General features: G+C 47.7%; 1 protein-coding gene across 1 annotated transcript in view; it reads right to left on the bottom strand.

Moving 5' to 3' along the window:
* The window catches only part of LOC131591629 (SET-binding protein-like), a 510094-nt gene that overhangs the window by 319555 nt on the left and 172616 nt on the right, over nt 1-17923 (bottom strand). Inside the window, exon 6 of the mRNA XM_058862520.1 lies at nt 7910-7923. Coding sequence (XP_058718503.1) covers nt 7910-7923 — 14 coding nt within the window. The remainder of the gene's footprint in view (nt 1-7909; nt 7924-17923) is intronic.

Here is a 17923-nt window from a genome sequence, read left to right as displayed (position 1 = left end):
TTCACTGGACAGCTGTCCTGATGGCCAAAGGTCGTCCTGAGGAGGCATGCACCCTGTCCATCCCTGGTGAGACACCGCCAGAAGTTAGCCTCTGTGGGCTTCTTGACACTGGCTCGGACATCATGATTGTCAGACTTGCCGACTGGTCCCCGGAGTGGCCCTTGGAACTGGTGTGGACGTCTGTCGCGGGGTTGGCAGGAGCAGCGCAATGCTATGTGAGCTGGAGGCCCGTGTTCATCACGAACCCAAAGGGAGATACAGCCATAGTTTGGCCGTATGTTACAAAGGACTCAAGAATAAATCTCTGGGGGAGGGATGTTCTGGCTGCATAAGGAGTGTGTATCGGGACAGATTTTTGATGGGGCCACTGTGCTGGAGGGTGCAGACTGTCCGACGCCTCCTATACGGTGGCTGGTGGACAAACCCATTTGGGAGAACCAGTGGCCCCTCACTCAAGATAAATTAGTTGCCCTCCGTGATTTAGTGCAAGAACAGTTGGACCAGGGTCATCTGGAGCCTTCGACCAGTCCCTGGAACACTCCTGTTTTCTGTATCAAGAAGAAGTCTGGGAAGTGGAGGTTGCTGCAAGACCTCCGGAAAGTTAATGCTGTGATGGAAAGCATGGGGACGTGGCAGGTTGGTATTCTGTCACCCACCATGCTTCCTACTGATTGGCCAGTCCTCATCGTGGATCTGAAGGATTGTTTCATTACAATTCCTTTGCATCCTGATGGCAGACCAAAATTTGCCTTCTCGGTGCCAGCTGTCAATAATGCTGAGCCCGCACAGAGATATCAATAGAGGGTTTTGCCACAAGGCATGCGGAATTTGCCAGCCATTTGCCAATGGTATGTGGCTGAAGCCCTGTCTGGAGTTCACCAGCAGTTTCCTGATGCTCATCTCTATCATTATATGGATGACATCTTGGTGGCTGTGCCCACCCAGGATGACTTGCTTCACATGCAGCCTCAGCTGATCACTGCCCTGCATTCTCACGGGCTGCAAGTAGCTCCAGAAAAGGCTCAGCACCAGCCTCCTTGGAAGTATTTGGGGATCAAAATTTTGGAATGAACAGTCCAACATCAAGAGGTGCAGTTTGTGCATTCAGTGAAGACACTGAATGATGTCCAAAAATTGGTGGGTGTCGTCACTTGGTTGCATCCCTATTTGGGACTGACCACGACACAGCTGTCTCCTTTGTTTCATCTGTTGAAGGGAGACTCTGATTTGAAGTCGCCTCTGACACTGACCCTGGAGGCACAGCAGGTGCTGGAGGAGATTCAGCCAGCAGTTTCTGCTCGTCAGGTCTATTGCATTGATCCTTCCATTGATGTCACTGTTTTCATTACCACTCCAGATTTGCATCCCACAGGTATCATTGGCCAATGGAATGATAAATGGTCTGATCCCCTGCATGTCCTGGAATGGGTCTTCCTGCCCCAACAGCCGCAGAAGGCGGCAACTGCATTGTTTGATCTAATAGCTCGCTTGATAATCAATGCCGGCAACGGTGTTTGCAATTGATGGGTGTAGATACCGCAAAGATTGTGCTCCCAGTACCGTGGGAGGACTTTGACTGGAGCTTTGCAAAGAGTATTTCCATGCAAAGTGCTCTGGAAAACTTTTCTCGGCAGATCACCTATCATCTGCCCAGCCACAAGCTATCGCAAGTGGCAAAATTCACTGAAATTTCTTTGTGGCCCAATAATAGTTAGAAGCCTGTGCAAGGACCCACAGTCTTTACTGACGGTTCAGGGAGGACTGGGAAGGCCATTGCTATCTGGAAGGATGGATCTTAGTGGCAGGTTTTGGCAAGTCATGAGGATGGGTCAGCCCAAATGGTGGAATTACGGGCTGCTGTCATGGCATTTCAGAAATTTTCCCAGGAATCTTTCAATCTGGTCATGGATTCCGCCTACGTGGCTGACATAGTGCAGCGGTTGGGTCATTCAGTCTTGAAGTAGGTCAGCAATCTTGCCTTGTTTCATTTACTGAAGGCCCTGTGGAGTGCCATTCAGGCCCAGGTACACCCATACTATGTTCTGCATGTGAGGAGTCATACCAATTTTCCAGGGTTCATTCCAGAAGGTAACGCGAGGGCTGACAAGTTGGCTAACCCTGCCTGGGTTGCACCTCAGCCTGATACGCTCGCACAGGCCAAGGCATAGCATGGGTTTTTCCACCAGAATGCACATACTTTGCAGAAGCAGTTCCGGTTGACGTCAGCTGGGGCCTATGACATTGTCGAATCTTGTGATGACTGTCATGCACTTGCTGTGTCTTTGCCAGCAGGGGTAAACCCCAGAAGCCTTCGGCCCTTGGAGCTTTGGCAGACGGATGTCGCCCAAGTTGCTGAGTTCAGTCGGCTCCGGTATGTGCATGTCATTGTGGACACTTTCTCCTCTGCAATGTGGGCTTCTGCTCACACAGGAGAAAAGACCTGCGATGTCATTGCCCACTGGAGGCAGGCCTTTGTCATTTTAGGCATATCTTCTGCTGTGAAGACCGATAATGATCCTGCTTACGCCTCTCAGAAGGTGCAGCAGTTCCTGCAGTTGTGGGGTGTGTCACACAAATTCGGCATTCTGCATTCTCCAACTGGTCATGCCATTGTTGAACGTGCTCATGGTACTCTGAAGCAGGTTCTTCAAAAACAAAAAAGGGGAATGCAAGGTGAAACCCCGCACAGTTGGTTAGAAAAAGCTTTATATACCCTCAATCACCTCACAGTGTCGCAGAACTCCAATAACCCAGTCATCTTGAACCATCACCTTTCATTGTGAACTTTGGATGAGATGCATTAGCCTTGAGTGAAGGTTCAAGTGAGGAATTTAGTCACTAAACAGTGGGAAGGTTCTTTTGACCTTATCGCTTCAGGCCGCGGGTATGCGTGTGTATCCACAGGTACTGGGGTACGCTAGGTACCTGCAAAGTACGTTCATCCTGACCTGCGACCGCAAAGGCAGCATCCGGACAAGGAGCAGGTTAGAGACGGTGACCAAATTCAAAGTCATCAAATGGATGGGCCATCGGATGATGATTCAGATGCAGATTACGTGAGTGATCACCCCGATGGCCCATCCACAAGCAGACACTGATGCTGAAAATGTTTTCATTTTTATTTTTTTTGTGATGGAGAAAGGGTGAGATATCACCCTGAAATTAGAGCCTTCTGATTGTCGAGAACATTGTTTATTTTCTCTGTTATTTTCCTTTTTCATTGTTTAAAATATTGTTTGTTTTCTCTGTTCATTTTTCTTTTTCTTTTTTTTTCTTTTTTAAAGGAAGAAAGGGTGAGATGTCACCTTGAAAATTAAACCTTCTGATCTCGTTTTCATAGTTTCTAGCCACTTTCCCAGGAAAGTAACTATAAACATAGATGTGTATACATTCCTTCTAGGAAACGTCTTTTGATGGACGTTTCGCACGACCAGCGTGGTTGGGAAGGTGGTAGCCTAACTATCCTATCCCTGGTCATTGTTGAGAATCTATAAACACCGGAGTCAGAAAAATAAAATCATCCTTTTTCCTATCATACATTGAACTGTGTCCATGTGAATCATTCCGTGTCCTATAGCTACAGAGAACCTCAGCAGCTCCTTTTCCACCTGCAGCAGCAGTGGGACTGCAGAGGCCTCTCTACGTGGTGTGTATGAAGTGTGGTGTAGCTGCATTAATTCTATTCACGCAGCCAAACACCGCAGGCATTGGGTCCGGTGGAGTTCCCCTTGCTCCTGTGCTGTGGTTCGAAAACAGTTCCGCTGTGCCTGTGCAGTCGACAAACGAGCTGGCAGCCGGCACAGTCAGCCAATTGCTAGACATAGCGCCCTTGGGAGACGGGGCCATCTCACTACGTCCCGCGTGGGTTGCGCCGCCAGTGACCTCCACATGGCCCCTTCGCAAGGGCACTGCTGGTGGCGTGGGCGCAGGCGGCGTGGGCGCTCACCCAGCCCTGCGGTCCCCCACGTCCCCTCCCACCATGGGGGGGGGGGGGGGGGGGAAACCAGGGTGGCGCACTGACAGCGACCACCGCTGCAGCCAGCACGGGTCTTTTGTTGGAACTGGTTTCCCCCGCGTCTCCCCCCACTGGCGCGGCAGCAGCCATGAGCTCCGGGGGTGGCGCTGCCCACATGGACAATGCTGGGGCCCCTCTGGGCCTGCCCTCTCTCCCGGTGCTGGTGCCTGCAGTGCCGGGCAGGAGGGGGGCGGACCTCCATCAGCACCGCTCCCTCCCTCCCGCGAGCCGGGTTTGGATGCATTGCTTGCATCGACTGTGGGCTCTGCACTGCAGGCGGCTGCAGACCCTGCCAAGGCTGCCCCGGATCCAGCGGCTGGTGCTACCGGGGGCACTTCCCCAGCTCCCACTGGTCCTCAAGCAGCTGTGTCTGAGCTCCCCCTATTCACATTAGGGTCTCGTGGTGACACTGCCACTTCGGGGCAAGTGTCTGCTCGGAGTGGGGGACATAGAGAGGGTCCCCATTCCAGCACCCATTGAATTCTCCCACCGTTCCAGGTCACAGTCTGTCCCAGTGATCCAAGGTGTTTTTGGGACGAGGTTAAAGAAAAGGCTTTGCAGAGGGGTGAATGGGATCTCCTTGAGTGTTTTAGGGAAAGTGGAGATAATTTTCCTGGCTTTACAGATGCTGTGAGGAACAGGAAATCTGGTACAGGGGATGTAAACTCCAGCCAGATGCCTGTCTCTGCTCCTGTGATGTCTGTGGGGCAGGATAAAAGAGATGCTGTCACCTCACATGGAGGTCTCCAGGCTTTCCCTGTGGTCAAGGTAAACCCTCAGTCAGGACAGCCTAACACACAGCAGATTATATCCTTCAAAGCTGTGTTGGACATTAGAGACAAGGTGGCTAAATATGGTCTAGGTTCTCCAGAGGTGATGCAGATGATTCGAGTCATCAACTCTGAGCCACTAGTAACATATGACATTAGGCACCTTGCTCAGGTGTTATTTCAGCCTGTCCAGCTTGAAGTCTTTGAAGCCAATTGGAGGCAGTTAGCTGTGAAAGTAGTTGCATGTAATAGTCAACTCTCTCACCAAGACCCCAGGTATGGGGTTGGAGGTGATCTGTTGACAGGGGTTGGAAATTTTTCTAACCCTAATCTTCAGGCTACGTACCACCCACAGATGCTGGATCAGTGCCAGAAGACAGGCATTGCAGCTCTGATTAAAACCATAGAGTTAGCAGCTCCAAAACAGAGGTTTGTCACTATAGTCCAAGGGACTGAGTAACCTTATTTGCAGTTTGTTGAATAACTCTCTGCATCTTTGGAGAAGCAGGTAGACGATCCTGACTTGAGAAAGCTACTGGTCAGACAGCTTGCAAGAAGCAATGCCAATGATGATTGTAGGAGGATGATAGAGGCTCTTCCATGTGATCTGTCCTTAGCAGAAATGGTCCAGGCTTGTGTGAATATCGTCACCACAGATTATAAGATGGCTACCTTGGTTACTGACTTACCAGCATTCTCAAAAGGGCCAAAGGGTAAGCAGTAGAAACAGGTGACTGCATAAGCCACCAAAAAGCAGGGAAAACAGAAACAGAAAGGGAAAACTCCTTCGTTTCTGTGCAGTCAGTGTGGAAAGCCAAACCACTATGCAGAGGCTTGCACAGCAAAGCTACATGCTAAGGGCCAGCCTCTGCCAAGTTCGAGAAATGGAAAGCTGAGCATTTCGGGGAAACGCGCACAGATATAAGCATTTCCCCAGGTCCCGATGCTGATGCAAGTCTGCTCAGCCGGCTTGTGGCCAGCACCCGTGACTTAGCTGGATGATGTCTGCACAGCAGCAACAGTAGTCTTGGACTCTTGCAAAGTGCACAAAGTTCCTTTGGATGCCTTTGGACCCTTGGGGGAGGGTAAAAGTGCTCTCCTCACGGGGAGGTCAAGTGTCACCCTTCAGGGTATCATTGTGCATCTGGGACTTATTGATGCAGATTATACAGGACAGATTTCTGTTATGGTTTCCACTCCCACCCCCCCATCATTATCCCTGAGAGAACGCATATTGCTCAACTCATGCCTTTCAAATCTTCAGTTTCCAGGGCTGCGAACCGGTGTCGAGGGGACAGCTGCTTTGGATCGACCAGGCCACCTCAAGCGCACTGGACTGCAACCCTGACTGACAAATGTCCTGAGATGTGGAGTACCCTGTGCCTCCCTGGTGCCACCCCAGTGCCACCCTGCCAGAGATCCATCTACAAGGTCTGATCGACATGGGTGCCAATGCAACCGTCCTCCTCTGCATGGCTTCCGCAGTGGCCTCTGGATCCTGTGGAGTCGCCTGTCACAGGGTTGGGTGGAACGGCACAATGCTTCGTCAGACAGCAGCCCATGCTGATCACAAACTCAGAGGGACAGTCTGCTGTGGTTCGGACTTATGTCACCACACCTATTGCTAAACTCTGGGGGCGGGATATACTGGCGGCTTGGGGGATACGGATCAGGATGGATTTTTGATGGGTGCCCCATACCTCATTTACGGCGAAAGGGGGACAAACCCATCTGGGAAAACCAGTGGTCCCTACAAAAAGAAATTGTAGTTGCCCTTCAAGATTTGGTTCAAGAACAAGTTACAAGCTATACCAATCTTCCAGGTTTCATAGCAGAAGGTAATGCCAGGGCTGACAAGCTGGCTAACCCTGCATGGGTAGCACCTCAGCCTGATGTACTAGCACAAGCCAAAGCATCGCATGAATTCTTTCATCAAAATGCACATACATTGCAAAAGCAGTTTCAGTTGACCCCAACTGAGGCTAGTGACATCATCAATTCTTGTGATGACTGTCATGCACTTACTCTGCCTTTACTGGGGGGAGGGGGGGGAGGGAGGGTAAACCCCAGAGGTCTCAAGGCCTTGGAGATTTGGCAAACGGATGTCACCCAAATTGCTGAATTTGGCAGGCTCAAGTATGTGCATGTGTCTATTGACACTTTCTCCTCTGCAATGTGGGCTTCTGCTCATACTGGAGAAAGAACTCACTATGTCATTTCCCCTTGGAAGCAAGCTTTTGCCATTTTAGGTATACCTTCTACTGTGAAGACCGATAATGATACTGCTTACGCCTCACAGAAAGTGTGGCAGTTCATGCAGTTTGTGGGGTGTTTCACACAAATTCGGCATTCTGCATTCTCCAACTGGTCATGCCATTGTTGAATGTGCTCATGGTACTCTGAAGCAGGTTCCTCAAAAACAAAAAAGGGGAATGCAAGGTGAAACCCCGCACAGTTGGTTGACAAAAGCTTTGTATGTGGTCAATCACCTTACGGTGCTGCAGAATTCAAATAATCCTGTTATCTTGAACCAACACCTTTCATTGCAGGCTTTGAGCCTAGAGCGAAAGTTTGGGTGCGAAATTTGACCACCAAGCAGTGGGAGGGCCCGTTTGAACTTATCGCTTCAGGTTGTGGGTATGCATGTGTATCCACAGATACTGGGGTGCAATGGGTACCTACAAAGTGTGTCAGTTCTGACCTGCAATTGCAAAGGCAGAACTGAGCCAACAGGCAAACCTCAGACCGTGACCAGAATGAAGGTCATCAAGTAGAGGAACCTTCGAGTGATGACACAGATGCAGAAGATGCGAGTGATCACTCGGATGGCCCCTCTATGAGCAGGCGTTAAGCATCTTGCTCATTTTTTCTTTTTTCTCTTTTTTTATCAAAGAAAAGGGTGAGATGTGGACATGATTTTCTGAGCCTGAGAGAGTTTTCAGCCTGTCAGTGGCTGATCTGCTCCCAAGGGAAAGTCTCTTGAGGAAGTTTCTCTTTCAAGGACTATTTTTGTAAATTGTTTATGGTTCTCAAAACAATACTGTATAGCTGTGTTAAGTGTGTTTTCTCTTGTTCCACCAATGGGACTAGAGAGGTGTTGTTCCCTTTACCAATCATGTTAAACCTGTATTGGAAAACCTTATAAAAGGGGCTGAAAAGTTCCAAAAAAACCCCCTTCTGATGATCCCTTTTCTGCTGTGGAACTAAACTCACGCTCCTTATTTCGTGTCCAACAGCGACAGCATCCCTCATGAAGGAAACATTCTTGATAAGAGCTGTCCCAGTAACAATCAGTTAAACATCAAGAAAAAGGTCTTGGAAGAACTTAAGGGCCTACAAAGCTCTTGCCTTGTTATAAAAAAATAAAATAAAATAAATGCATTCAGCATTGCCAAAAACTGCTCAGATGGGCTTGCTGGACCTCACTCACTCTCCCTTCATCACTTCTGTATAACAAACCTATCCCTCTTCTTTTCACTTCTGTTGTATTTTTGAAGGTGATTCCTTTACATGACCCAGCTCTACCAGGAAAAGGTTTAATTTCAGCAATGAGAGAAATGTAGAGGAGTCCTTCAGGATGAAAGGTAAGATAAGAAAAGCAATTTATTCCATCAAGCTGAAGAGCAGTTCTTCCAGAGGAGGCAGGCCATTTGCATGCCATTTGGGTTCACTGGGAGAGATACCTCTGTTCTCCCATTCCTGCCTTCCAGTGCTTGAGAGAAAGAGGGGCTGAAGAGGACAGTCTACATTACACTCCAAACGCATTAAGGCTCCCTGTGCATCACTCTAGAATAAATCTGACAGCACTTTGAAGTCTGTAAACCAATTCTTAGGTAACTGCTTGGAGTTTCTCCCCTGCCCATACACCAAACATCTTTTTATTTGATGTTCTGGCACAGAGCTAATCTGAGAAAGGATCAGAAACTTGATGCTATTGACAGTAGTGACAAAAGTGTCTCAGTATGCAGCTGATTAAGCACTGTTCACTTTTCACTGAAAAACTCAATTACTCCAGTAAATCAAGTGAAAGTCAATACAAGCAGGTCCTCCTCTGGCCTGGGTGCTTCCCTCCTCCTTGAGCCCTCCTGGAGGCCTTTCACCACTGCCACCCCTTGTAGAACCCAGCTGAGAGTCCACCCTTGTGTGTGATGGAGATATGGACCAACAGCTCATGTGGATTTCAAGGGCAGCAATGCAGTTTTCATCCTGCTAATATAAAGCTTGGTTTATCCTACTTCTCCCCTTTACTGTTTTGCTTTTCTTTTGACATTTTTTAATAGAGACATCTCCTGAAAAAGAAGTTTCATTCTAAATCCTCAGCCCAGGCTTATACTGTAACAACCAGGTAGTGTTGGAAGTGCAGGAGTGTGGTAACTGCATGTTCAGCAATGCCCATGTAGCAGTGCAGGTTGGGGTTGAAAACAAGAAATACAGGTCTGTCTGCTGGTTCTCTCTGCTGCAAATCAATAATAAAAGCAAGTTGCGAGGAGTAAAATATTACAAAGGTAGAAGAGGTGGGAGAAAAGGCTCAAGCCCATTGCAGATGGCAACTTTGTCTTGGCAGTAAACAGGCAATTAAGTCAGTGACTTAACAAGTTTTTTCCATGTCTGTGGCTCAAAGCAAGCAAACCACAAAGCAGAGTAAGCATCAGGCATGGGGAATCTGAATTTGTACAGAAAACCCCAGCTCTCTTCCTCCCTCCCAGCTCAGCACAGACATGCTCTCAACCAAATGAACTCATCTAGACTGTATTGAGCCTTCCGAGTAAAAATAAACACAACACATTTGAACTGGCAGTGATTTTTCAAAGATTTGAGTCCCTCCCAATTTTCACTCAGAATTTATACATTTTCTCTGCTACAAAATGGAATAATTTTATATTCCTTGCTCTGATACATATTTTATGAACCTTCAGAAAAGCTGCTTCTTATGCAGTTACTATTTTGGTTCCTAAGTTAACTGGTTAAAACACATTAGATTGGGCATGGAAAAAACAAAGAAAAATAAAAAGGCAAGTGAGAATGCTGGGGAAATACAAAGGCAGCAATGTTTGGAATGGCTCTGCATCCAAGACAGCAAACCTGGTCTTTGTAATGGGGCCACCCACTATAGACCTTAAGCTCGTACTCATGTTTGTTATGTTCACTGAAGTGTAATTCAAAGTCCAGGGGGGAGTTAGAAAAATAATGAGGTTTATTAAAGGCTTAGCAGATGAGAGAAAGTACTGGGTTCCCACCAAAGGTCATTCCCAAACTTGCCAGAAGAATATTATATGATCTCAAGTCTTGTTCAATAAACACAGAAGCAGAGAGAGAGTGCTGCTGCAACAAGCTGTTGCTGCCTGGACTTCACAGAAGTCAACCATTGTTCATCAACTTCTGAATAAGCTGTTTTTTTCTGGATGTAACAACACCTCCTCTAAACACATTTCTGACTTTCAGACAAAAAAAAATCCAACCCAACTGTTGGAGGGTAGGATTTTTTCTTTCTTATTTTTTTCTTCTTTCTCTCATTTGGGAAATGAGAGAAAAAAAAAGGGAATTTTCTCCCATTTATTGCCTAAGAGATGATAACGACGATACTTACAAGATAAAAGATGTGGCTGGGAGGAGGAGGGGAAAAGATGCAGATACCTACCCTCTTAGCTGGGGGGGGTTCTCTTGGGATGTGCAGAGATATCTCGAGATTTTGGCTGGGGGGTCAGGGGGCTGGGCTGACCTCACTCTGTCTCTCTCTCCCAGGATCGGAGTGGGATGGGTGTGGTTTTTGGTGCCGGACTGTTGCCCAGAGGATTCACTGCCACTGCAGAATTTTTGTCCTTCACTGCATCTCCTCATCGCAGGTGAGTGTCTGCTGGCAAAAGCAGCTGTTGAACTGGGACCTTTTCAACACCCGACCTCACTGGGAAGGGGAACCCGGCCCCTCTCCCTTCCTGGAGGGAGTGTCTCCTGGCTGCTTGTGGCAGCCCATCTGCCACTGCCTAGCCCTGCTGTTTTCTGCCTGTGCTTTGGCCTTTTTTGCTACACCTTAACCCGACATCCCATGCCTGCCTGGACTGCCCGTGGCTCCTGGCACAGCTCTGGAGTTTTTGTTACACTTTGTTTGCTACCCCAGGTGTGCCCGCCTCTGCTGTTCCAGCCTGCTGCTCCGAGGTTCCTGCTACAGTCCATTTTGCCATCTGGAGAGGCACAGGGATCGGCTGCCCCCCCCCTCCCCCCCACGAGTTTCCAAAGGGAGATCCTTTCTATCTGTTCCACTGGCTGAGCCGCCATTAACCACATGAAAAGGCGGCTGCGCTTGCGCCACATCGCCCCCTGCAGCCACAGGCACCACAGGACCTGCCCTGACTGGCCGAAAGCCAACAGTGCCCTTGCCGACTGTGGCCATAACTACACCAAAAGGGAAAGTGCTTTACAGCCAAGAGTGGGTCTCTTTTTTATTTCCTGTTTGTTGTTGCTGTTGTTGTTTATTTGCCTTGTTACATATATATATATATTAGTAAAGAACTTAAAGAACTGTTATTCCTTTTCCCATATCTTTGCCTGAAAGCCCTGTAATTTCAAAGTTATAATAATTAAGAGGGAAGGAGGTAATATTCTCCATTCCAAGGGATGTTCCTGCCTTCCTTGGAAGGCACCTGTCTTTCAAACCCAAACACCAACAAACCCAAAAATCCCTTCTGATGGCAAATTAACAGAATATCATTTGAGCTTGTGGCATTTTCTCCAAAAAGCAGTTTATACAGGAATCCTTCTTGATTTTAAAATCATTAGTTAATTCAACACCAGTCCTTTATGTGTTATGAACAGTTTGGTTGGGTTGGTTGACACCGGTCTAAGGTTCATTTCCAGGTCATAATTAAAAATACTACTGGTGAGGAAACTGTATTTATGTAAGTGCCAAGACAGAAAAAACAAAGAAGTAATAAAAAACAGTGAAGTTTAGAAAACCACTAAAAATAGAAGTGGATGGAGATATAACAGATCACCCAATGATGTCAAAGCTCGGTTCTTAGATTACTGCCCCTATTGCTTTCTCCAGTCTAGATGAAACACTCCATCAGCAAAACCCTGTCATTACATTTAGCAATGATATCTCCAAGGACAGAGCAATAGTTGTGCAGGATTGGCTGTATAAGTATCCCTTCTCTCTGGGACTATGCTGTTTACATGCTAGCCTCTAGGAAAGAGGATGACTGATGCATAACAGAAGAGGAGGGGGACAAATGGGAGGGGAAGAAAGCAAAATCTCGTGCACAACATGAAACATTTAAGTCCTACATTTTTGTGGAGATCAAAGAATCAGAATCACTAGGTTGAAAGAGACCTTTAGGATCACTGAGTCCAACCCATGCCCTAACACCTCAAGTGAACCATGGCACTGAGTGCCACATCCAATCTTTTTAAAACAAATCCAGAGATGGTGACTCTACCACCTCCCTGGGCAGACCATTCCAGTGCTTTATCACTCTTTCCATAAAAAACTTTTTTTTATTATCCAACCTATATTTCCCTTGGCACAGCTTAAGACTGTGTCTTCTTGTTCTGTCAGTTGCTGCCTGGAGAGAGAGACCAACACCCACCTGACTATAACTACCTTTCAGGAAGTTGTAGAGAGTGATAAGGTCATCTCTGAGTCTCATTTTCTCCAGGCTAAACAACCCCAGCTCCCACAGTCTTTCCACATAGGGCTTGTGTTCCAAGCCCCTCACCAGCCTTGTTGCCCTCTGGACGTGCTCAAGCGTCTCAATGTGCTATTTATCCCCCGCCGCTCTCATCCCCGGGAAGGCACCCACCCACACCACAGCCCACGGGGCGGGGGGGGGAGGGAGGCAAGTTTTGAGCAAGGACAAAAGACAAGGAGGCTCTCTTTTTCCCAGGACAATGTCCCAGCTTTTATCCAAATGGATCCAGGGCAGAAAAGATGAAGGGTCTGTTTTGGGCTGGTTTGCTGAATGGAGGGAAAGGGTGGGGAAAGGCAGGTTACAACCAATTGGGAGAAACCAAAGGGGAGGAGTGGGGGGAAGGATCTAACATACCACAGATGAGAGGGGGAGCATCAGGAATAAACTATGTGGCATAATGCAATACAACATCAATGTCCTTCTTAAACTGAGGGGCCTAGAACAGGACACAGTACTCAAGGTGAGGTCTCACCAGTGCCGAGTACAGAGGAAGAATGACCTCCCTGGTCCTCTTGGCCACACTATGCCTGATACAGTCCAGGATGCCATTGGCCTTCTTTGCCACCTGGGCACACTGCTGGCTCATGTCCAGTAGGCTGTCGACCAGTACCCCCAGGTCCCTTTCTGCCTGGGCACTCTCCAGCCACATGGTCCCCCAGCCTATGATGTTGCAGGGGGTTATTGTGGCCAAAATGCAGGACTTGGCACTTGGACTTCTTAAACTTCATCTTGCTGGACTCTGCCCATCCATCCAACCATTCCAGGTCTCTCTACAGAGCCCTCCTACCTTCCAACAGATTGACACACTCTCCCAGCTTAGTGTCGTCTGCAAATTTACTAATGAAGGACTCAATTCCCTCATCTATGTCATCAATAAAAATACTGAACAGAACTGGCCCCAGCAGAGACCTCTGAAGGACACCACTAGTGACTGGCCGTAAACTGGATGCTGCAACTTTCACTACCACTTTCTAGGTCCGGCCATCCAGACAGTTCTTAACCCAGCAAAGAATGCTCCTGTCCAAGCCATGGGCTGCTATGACAGCATACAGCTTGGACTGCATGCTTCATAAGAGGAGGAGGGTTTGACTACAGAGAGCAGATGCTACCTAATCCTTGATGTGAACATAAGCAGGCAGCTACTGGCCAGTGAGCTGGGTGGTAACCAATCATAGCCAATCAGGTTCAAACGCAAAGTATTGAATAGGGTATATAAGAGCTGTGCAGACACCATTAAATGCTCTCTGCTGCACAAACCTCGGAGTGCCATGTCATGTCTCCATCTTCCCTGATTGCGACTTATGGTGACCCCGAGACGTGATAACTAAGCCAGAAGAAAGGAGACGGAGCACCAGAGAGGAGCTGTAGGAAAACATTTTAACAGAGCAAGGGCATGATATTTTAGTAAAAGCCTGTTTGTACAACCCAGCTTTCAATACAGGCGACAATTCTAAGGGCAGTGTTCTTGAAGCTCTCCTGGTGTTATAAATCTATATTGTGATATTGGCTTTCGCAGGTATTAAGATGAATATTATATGTTAAATACTTTTTGGCTATGTATGTACTTTTATTCTTGCTAACAAGTTTTAAGCTTAAAGGAATCTCCTACGTACCAAGCAAGAAAACCCCAGAGGGCAAAGACAGTGGGGCCCAAGCTGTTGCCAGTGGAAGAACAATAGAGCCCAAGTTATCTGAAGCCAAGATCAAGCCATCGGCAGCAAGGAGGAAAGATATGAAGCCCAGCTGCCCTCAAAGGAAGGATAAGGGGCCCAGACTGTTATCAACACTGACCATTTGCAGAAGAAAGGAAACCAGACTCAAAATAATGTTGGTCAGCAAGAATAATGATGACCAGCAGAAATAATGCTGACCAGCAGAAAAAAACCCCATACAGAGCGTGTTCTAAGAAGGCAGAACCAGGGAGGGGACATGTTTTGAATATGCATTAAACCTTCACAGCAGGAGGGGATAAAAAGAGTGTTCCCAAGATACCAGGTGTGTACCTGGCAACCCACCAGGGCACCCGGCCATTTTAACCCTTTGCTTTATTTCCTTTGTCTCCTAATTGTCTTTTTGTTTATATAAAACTTTTTATAATTTATTAAGTGAATCTCGTTTTTAATACTGGAACAGCCAGAATAAAGAAAAAACAATGGCATTGTGTATAAGGCAAAGAATGTCAAACAATATGTATTAACCAATAGTAGCTTGTTAAGCCGTGCAAACCCTGTAGGACCCTATAAAAGTATGCTAAAGATAGAAATAAACGACATTCACTATACCTCTATGAGGACTCAATGAATAGTCTGAGCGGTTTTCCAATAAGGAGCATCCAGGAGCTGTAAGGAAGATACAGCCAGAGCTGCAAAGGAGAATGTCCAGAGCTGTGTGAGAGAGAAAAAAAGCCTGAGAGCTGTTGAGAAATGCAGCCAGAGAACTGCCGACAGCTGAGGAGCTGTGACCACCTAGAAGACATAAAAGGGTGAGTTACTGCTGGGACATGGATGGTACAATTTCTACAGAAGTTTGAGCAATAGTGAATATTTGGACTTTGATTTTATGTAAAAGAGGGGTTAAGCACAATAAAGAGACTCTAGAGACTTTATTACAGTTTTGCAGGAGCCAGGGTGTAGAAATCACCACAGATACTGCCTTTAGTGTTAAAACCTGGGAACAAGCCAGACAACCAACTTTTGACTATGCCTAGAGGCAACGAAATTGCTATAAGTGTTTTAACCACCTGGTGGACATTAATGGACAGTTTCAATTGGATAAAATCCAAAAAGAACCCTGCAAATGCAGCTGTTAAGACACCTGTGCCGGTCGCTCGAAATGGCAGACAGCACATGGTGCAATTGTGCAAAAAACCCCAAGATAGCAGTTGCCACGTGGTGCAGGAGCCGCCACTCAAAATAGCTGAGTCCACGTGCCACAGATGCAATGTGCCAAAACATCCTGAGATGGTGGAGCACGGGGGGAGCAAATCGGGGAGGGGCAGCGATTGTTCTGGCCCAATGTCCTGGAGTGACTTTATGATACTGGTATCCCAAATCATCTGGTTTATGTTATATCTTAAGTTCTGCACCTTTAAGACTGGCTCTGAGTTCCCTGGACCTTTTTTTCTTTTTTTCCTAGATCTGTGCAAACCTGCTTTAGACTGCAAAACACCCAGCCAAACCCCGGGAGCTCACACCTGTGGCCCACCAGGGCCTGGGCCTCAGCACTATCCAGCGCCAGAAGGACTGATAAGAACCTGAGCGAGCCGAGCTACACCACATGAAAAAGACTTTTCTTCCTAGATTTGCTCTCCCATTGAACAGCAAGAGGTTTTATTACTTAATATTATTCAATTTCTGTTAAATAAACAGCTTTTTCCACTTCTCCCTAAACTAAGACACCCCCTAGCCCCGCAGTGCCAGCGTGCCATGCTGTCGGGGCTGGGGCCCCCCCACTGCGGGAGCCAAATGCATCCGCATGACCCACACCGAGCCGCCACTGCCGATGTTGGCTGCCCCTGCATTGCGCATGGCTTTGCCCATGCTGCGGCTGCCCAAGCCGCCGCTGCCAGTAGCTTGTGTATCTGTGCAGTGCCCAGGACCTCCTTTGCCGCGTCTGCAGGCAGCTGATTGGACATCCCAGCAACCGCTTGGTGTGCCCACCAATGGCATCAGCGCGTGAGAGGAGCCCAGAAGTCAAGTGGTGCCCAGTGCCGGAAGTGCTGATGCAGAGCTGCAAGCACCTGAACCCGGAAGTGCCGGTGGGAGGTTGCCGGCACCCGGATCCATGGATTGCCACATCCCACTGCGTCCGCAGTCAGGGATGAGACATAAACTTTGGGGAATTCAAGATTTTAGAGAAGCTGAGGCCTTAATTAAAAATAAGTCTTGCTAAATCTAATTAAAATAAATAGATGGGCCTTGCTAAAATTAAAGGTAGATAGAGAGGCTTTGCTAAAATCAGAGGTTAATCATTGGCTAATAACTAATTCTGTCAACTTTATGCTTGTTCAGCTGGGCTTGTAATGAGAAACAAAGAATCTGGTAAGGAACTTCAAAAACATAAGACAATTGCAAATCAGAAACTCATTGAAGACATGAAACTAGGAGCCTAGCCAAGGGTCCATTTGTCACTCTGCACTGAAAAGGTAGAAAGGTCAGGATGAGGAAGAGATCTATTCCTTCCTCCCTTTTGTGACCCCTCCCCATAATGAGACCACCGACCCATTTCAAGGAACAGACTACACATGCTTAATTGTTTTTTTTCTTAATTAGCATAGGAAGCGGAGAGTAGGTGGTAACTGGGTTATGAATGTGTATTTGTATTCAATATCTGTAAATAAAAAACCTGTATTCACCTGCATTCGGGGCCATGTGTATTAAGGGGTGATCTGACACATCGGCCCAGTGCTGCTAATAAGCATACACATTGTAACCCTAAAACAGTTAAAGAATCTTTGTCCATCTCAGTTGGATATTGATACTAGATCATATCCATATTTTGATAAATCAGCTGTCAGCGCCCGAGGGACTGGGGGACCCTGCCAACTGCAAGCAGCCCTGGAGACCAGCTGAGCGGGGGGGCCGCTGGACTCTGAGAGCTACTCTGAAGCGAGCGAAGAACCACGTCACCTAGCAACTACTGCAGCAGCTTTGTCAAACCCTTCTGCGCCACCAGTGAACAGCCGTAAGTCTGCCAGGGCTGTGGGAGGAGAACCAGAAGATGGCCCCTGGTCCCCCAATCCATTTAATCCTGGAGGGGAGCCTGACAGTATCACAAAAGAGCTCTTGCTGCCCCGCACCATACAAAATCAGCTGGAGCCGTGTCGCGGCGAATGGCTAGAGCGAGGGGGGTGTCGCCCTGAAAACTCAGCTTCTGAGCTTGCTAACATAGTTTTCTAAAGACTTTCCCAGGACAGTAACTGTAAACATAGATATGTGTACATTCTTTCTGTTACACATCTTGTGATGGACATCTCTCATGGCCAGTGCTGTGAGAAAGTGTTATCCTGACCACCCAATCCCTGGCTGTGGTCAGGAGCCTATAAATCCTGGAGGGAAAAATAAACTCTCTCTTCTCTTCACCACACCTCGACCTGTGTCCGTGTGATCTATTCATCTTCAGTGGTAACATCTGGTGAACCCCTACGTGTCTTGCACGTGTGTTACAGGGTACTGTCTAGCCTGTGGCTATGGCTCTTTTTGGGCTCTCTCCTACAGGGCGCCTGGCGATGGAGATATGGTATGAGGTGTTGGATCAGAGAGGGATTGATGTTTCGAATGCTGAGTTCCAGCGATTGTGTGAGTATGGCAGAGATGAGGGTTTTTTCCCTGTGGTTGAGGCCCTGTTTTCGAAGTCGGCTTGGGATGCTTTAGGCGATTCCCTGCTGGAGGCTCTGCTGCTCGATTATGAGCCCCGGCTGGTCCAGCTGCTAAGGGCTTGGCGGCAGTGCGCCC

Source organism: Poecile atricapillus, chromosome W (assembly GCF_030490865.1).
Source record: "Poecile atricapillus isolate bPoeAtr1 chromosome W, bPoeAtr1.hap1, whole genome shotgun sequence".
NCBI lineage: Eukaryota > Metazoa > Chordata > Aves > Passeriformes > Paridae > Poecile > Poecile atricapillus.
The sequence above is the reverse complement of the archived record's forward strand: the minus strand, read 5'-3'. Positions and strand labels throughout refer to the sequence as shown.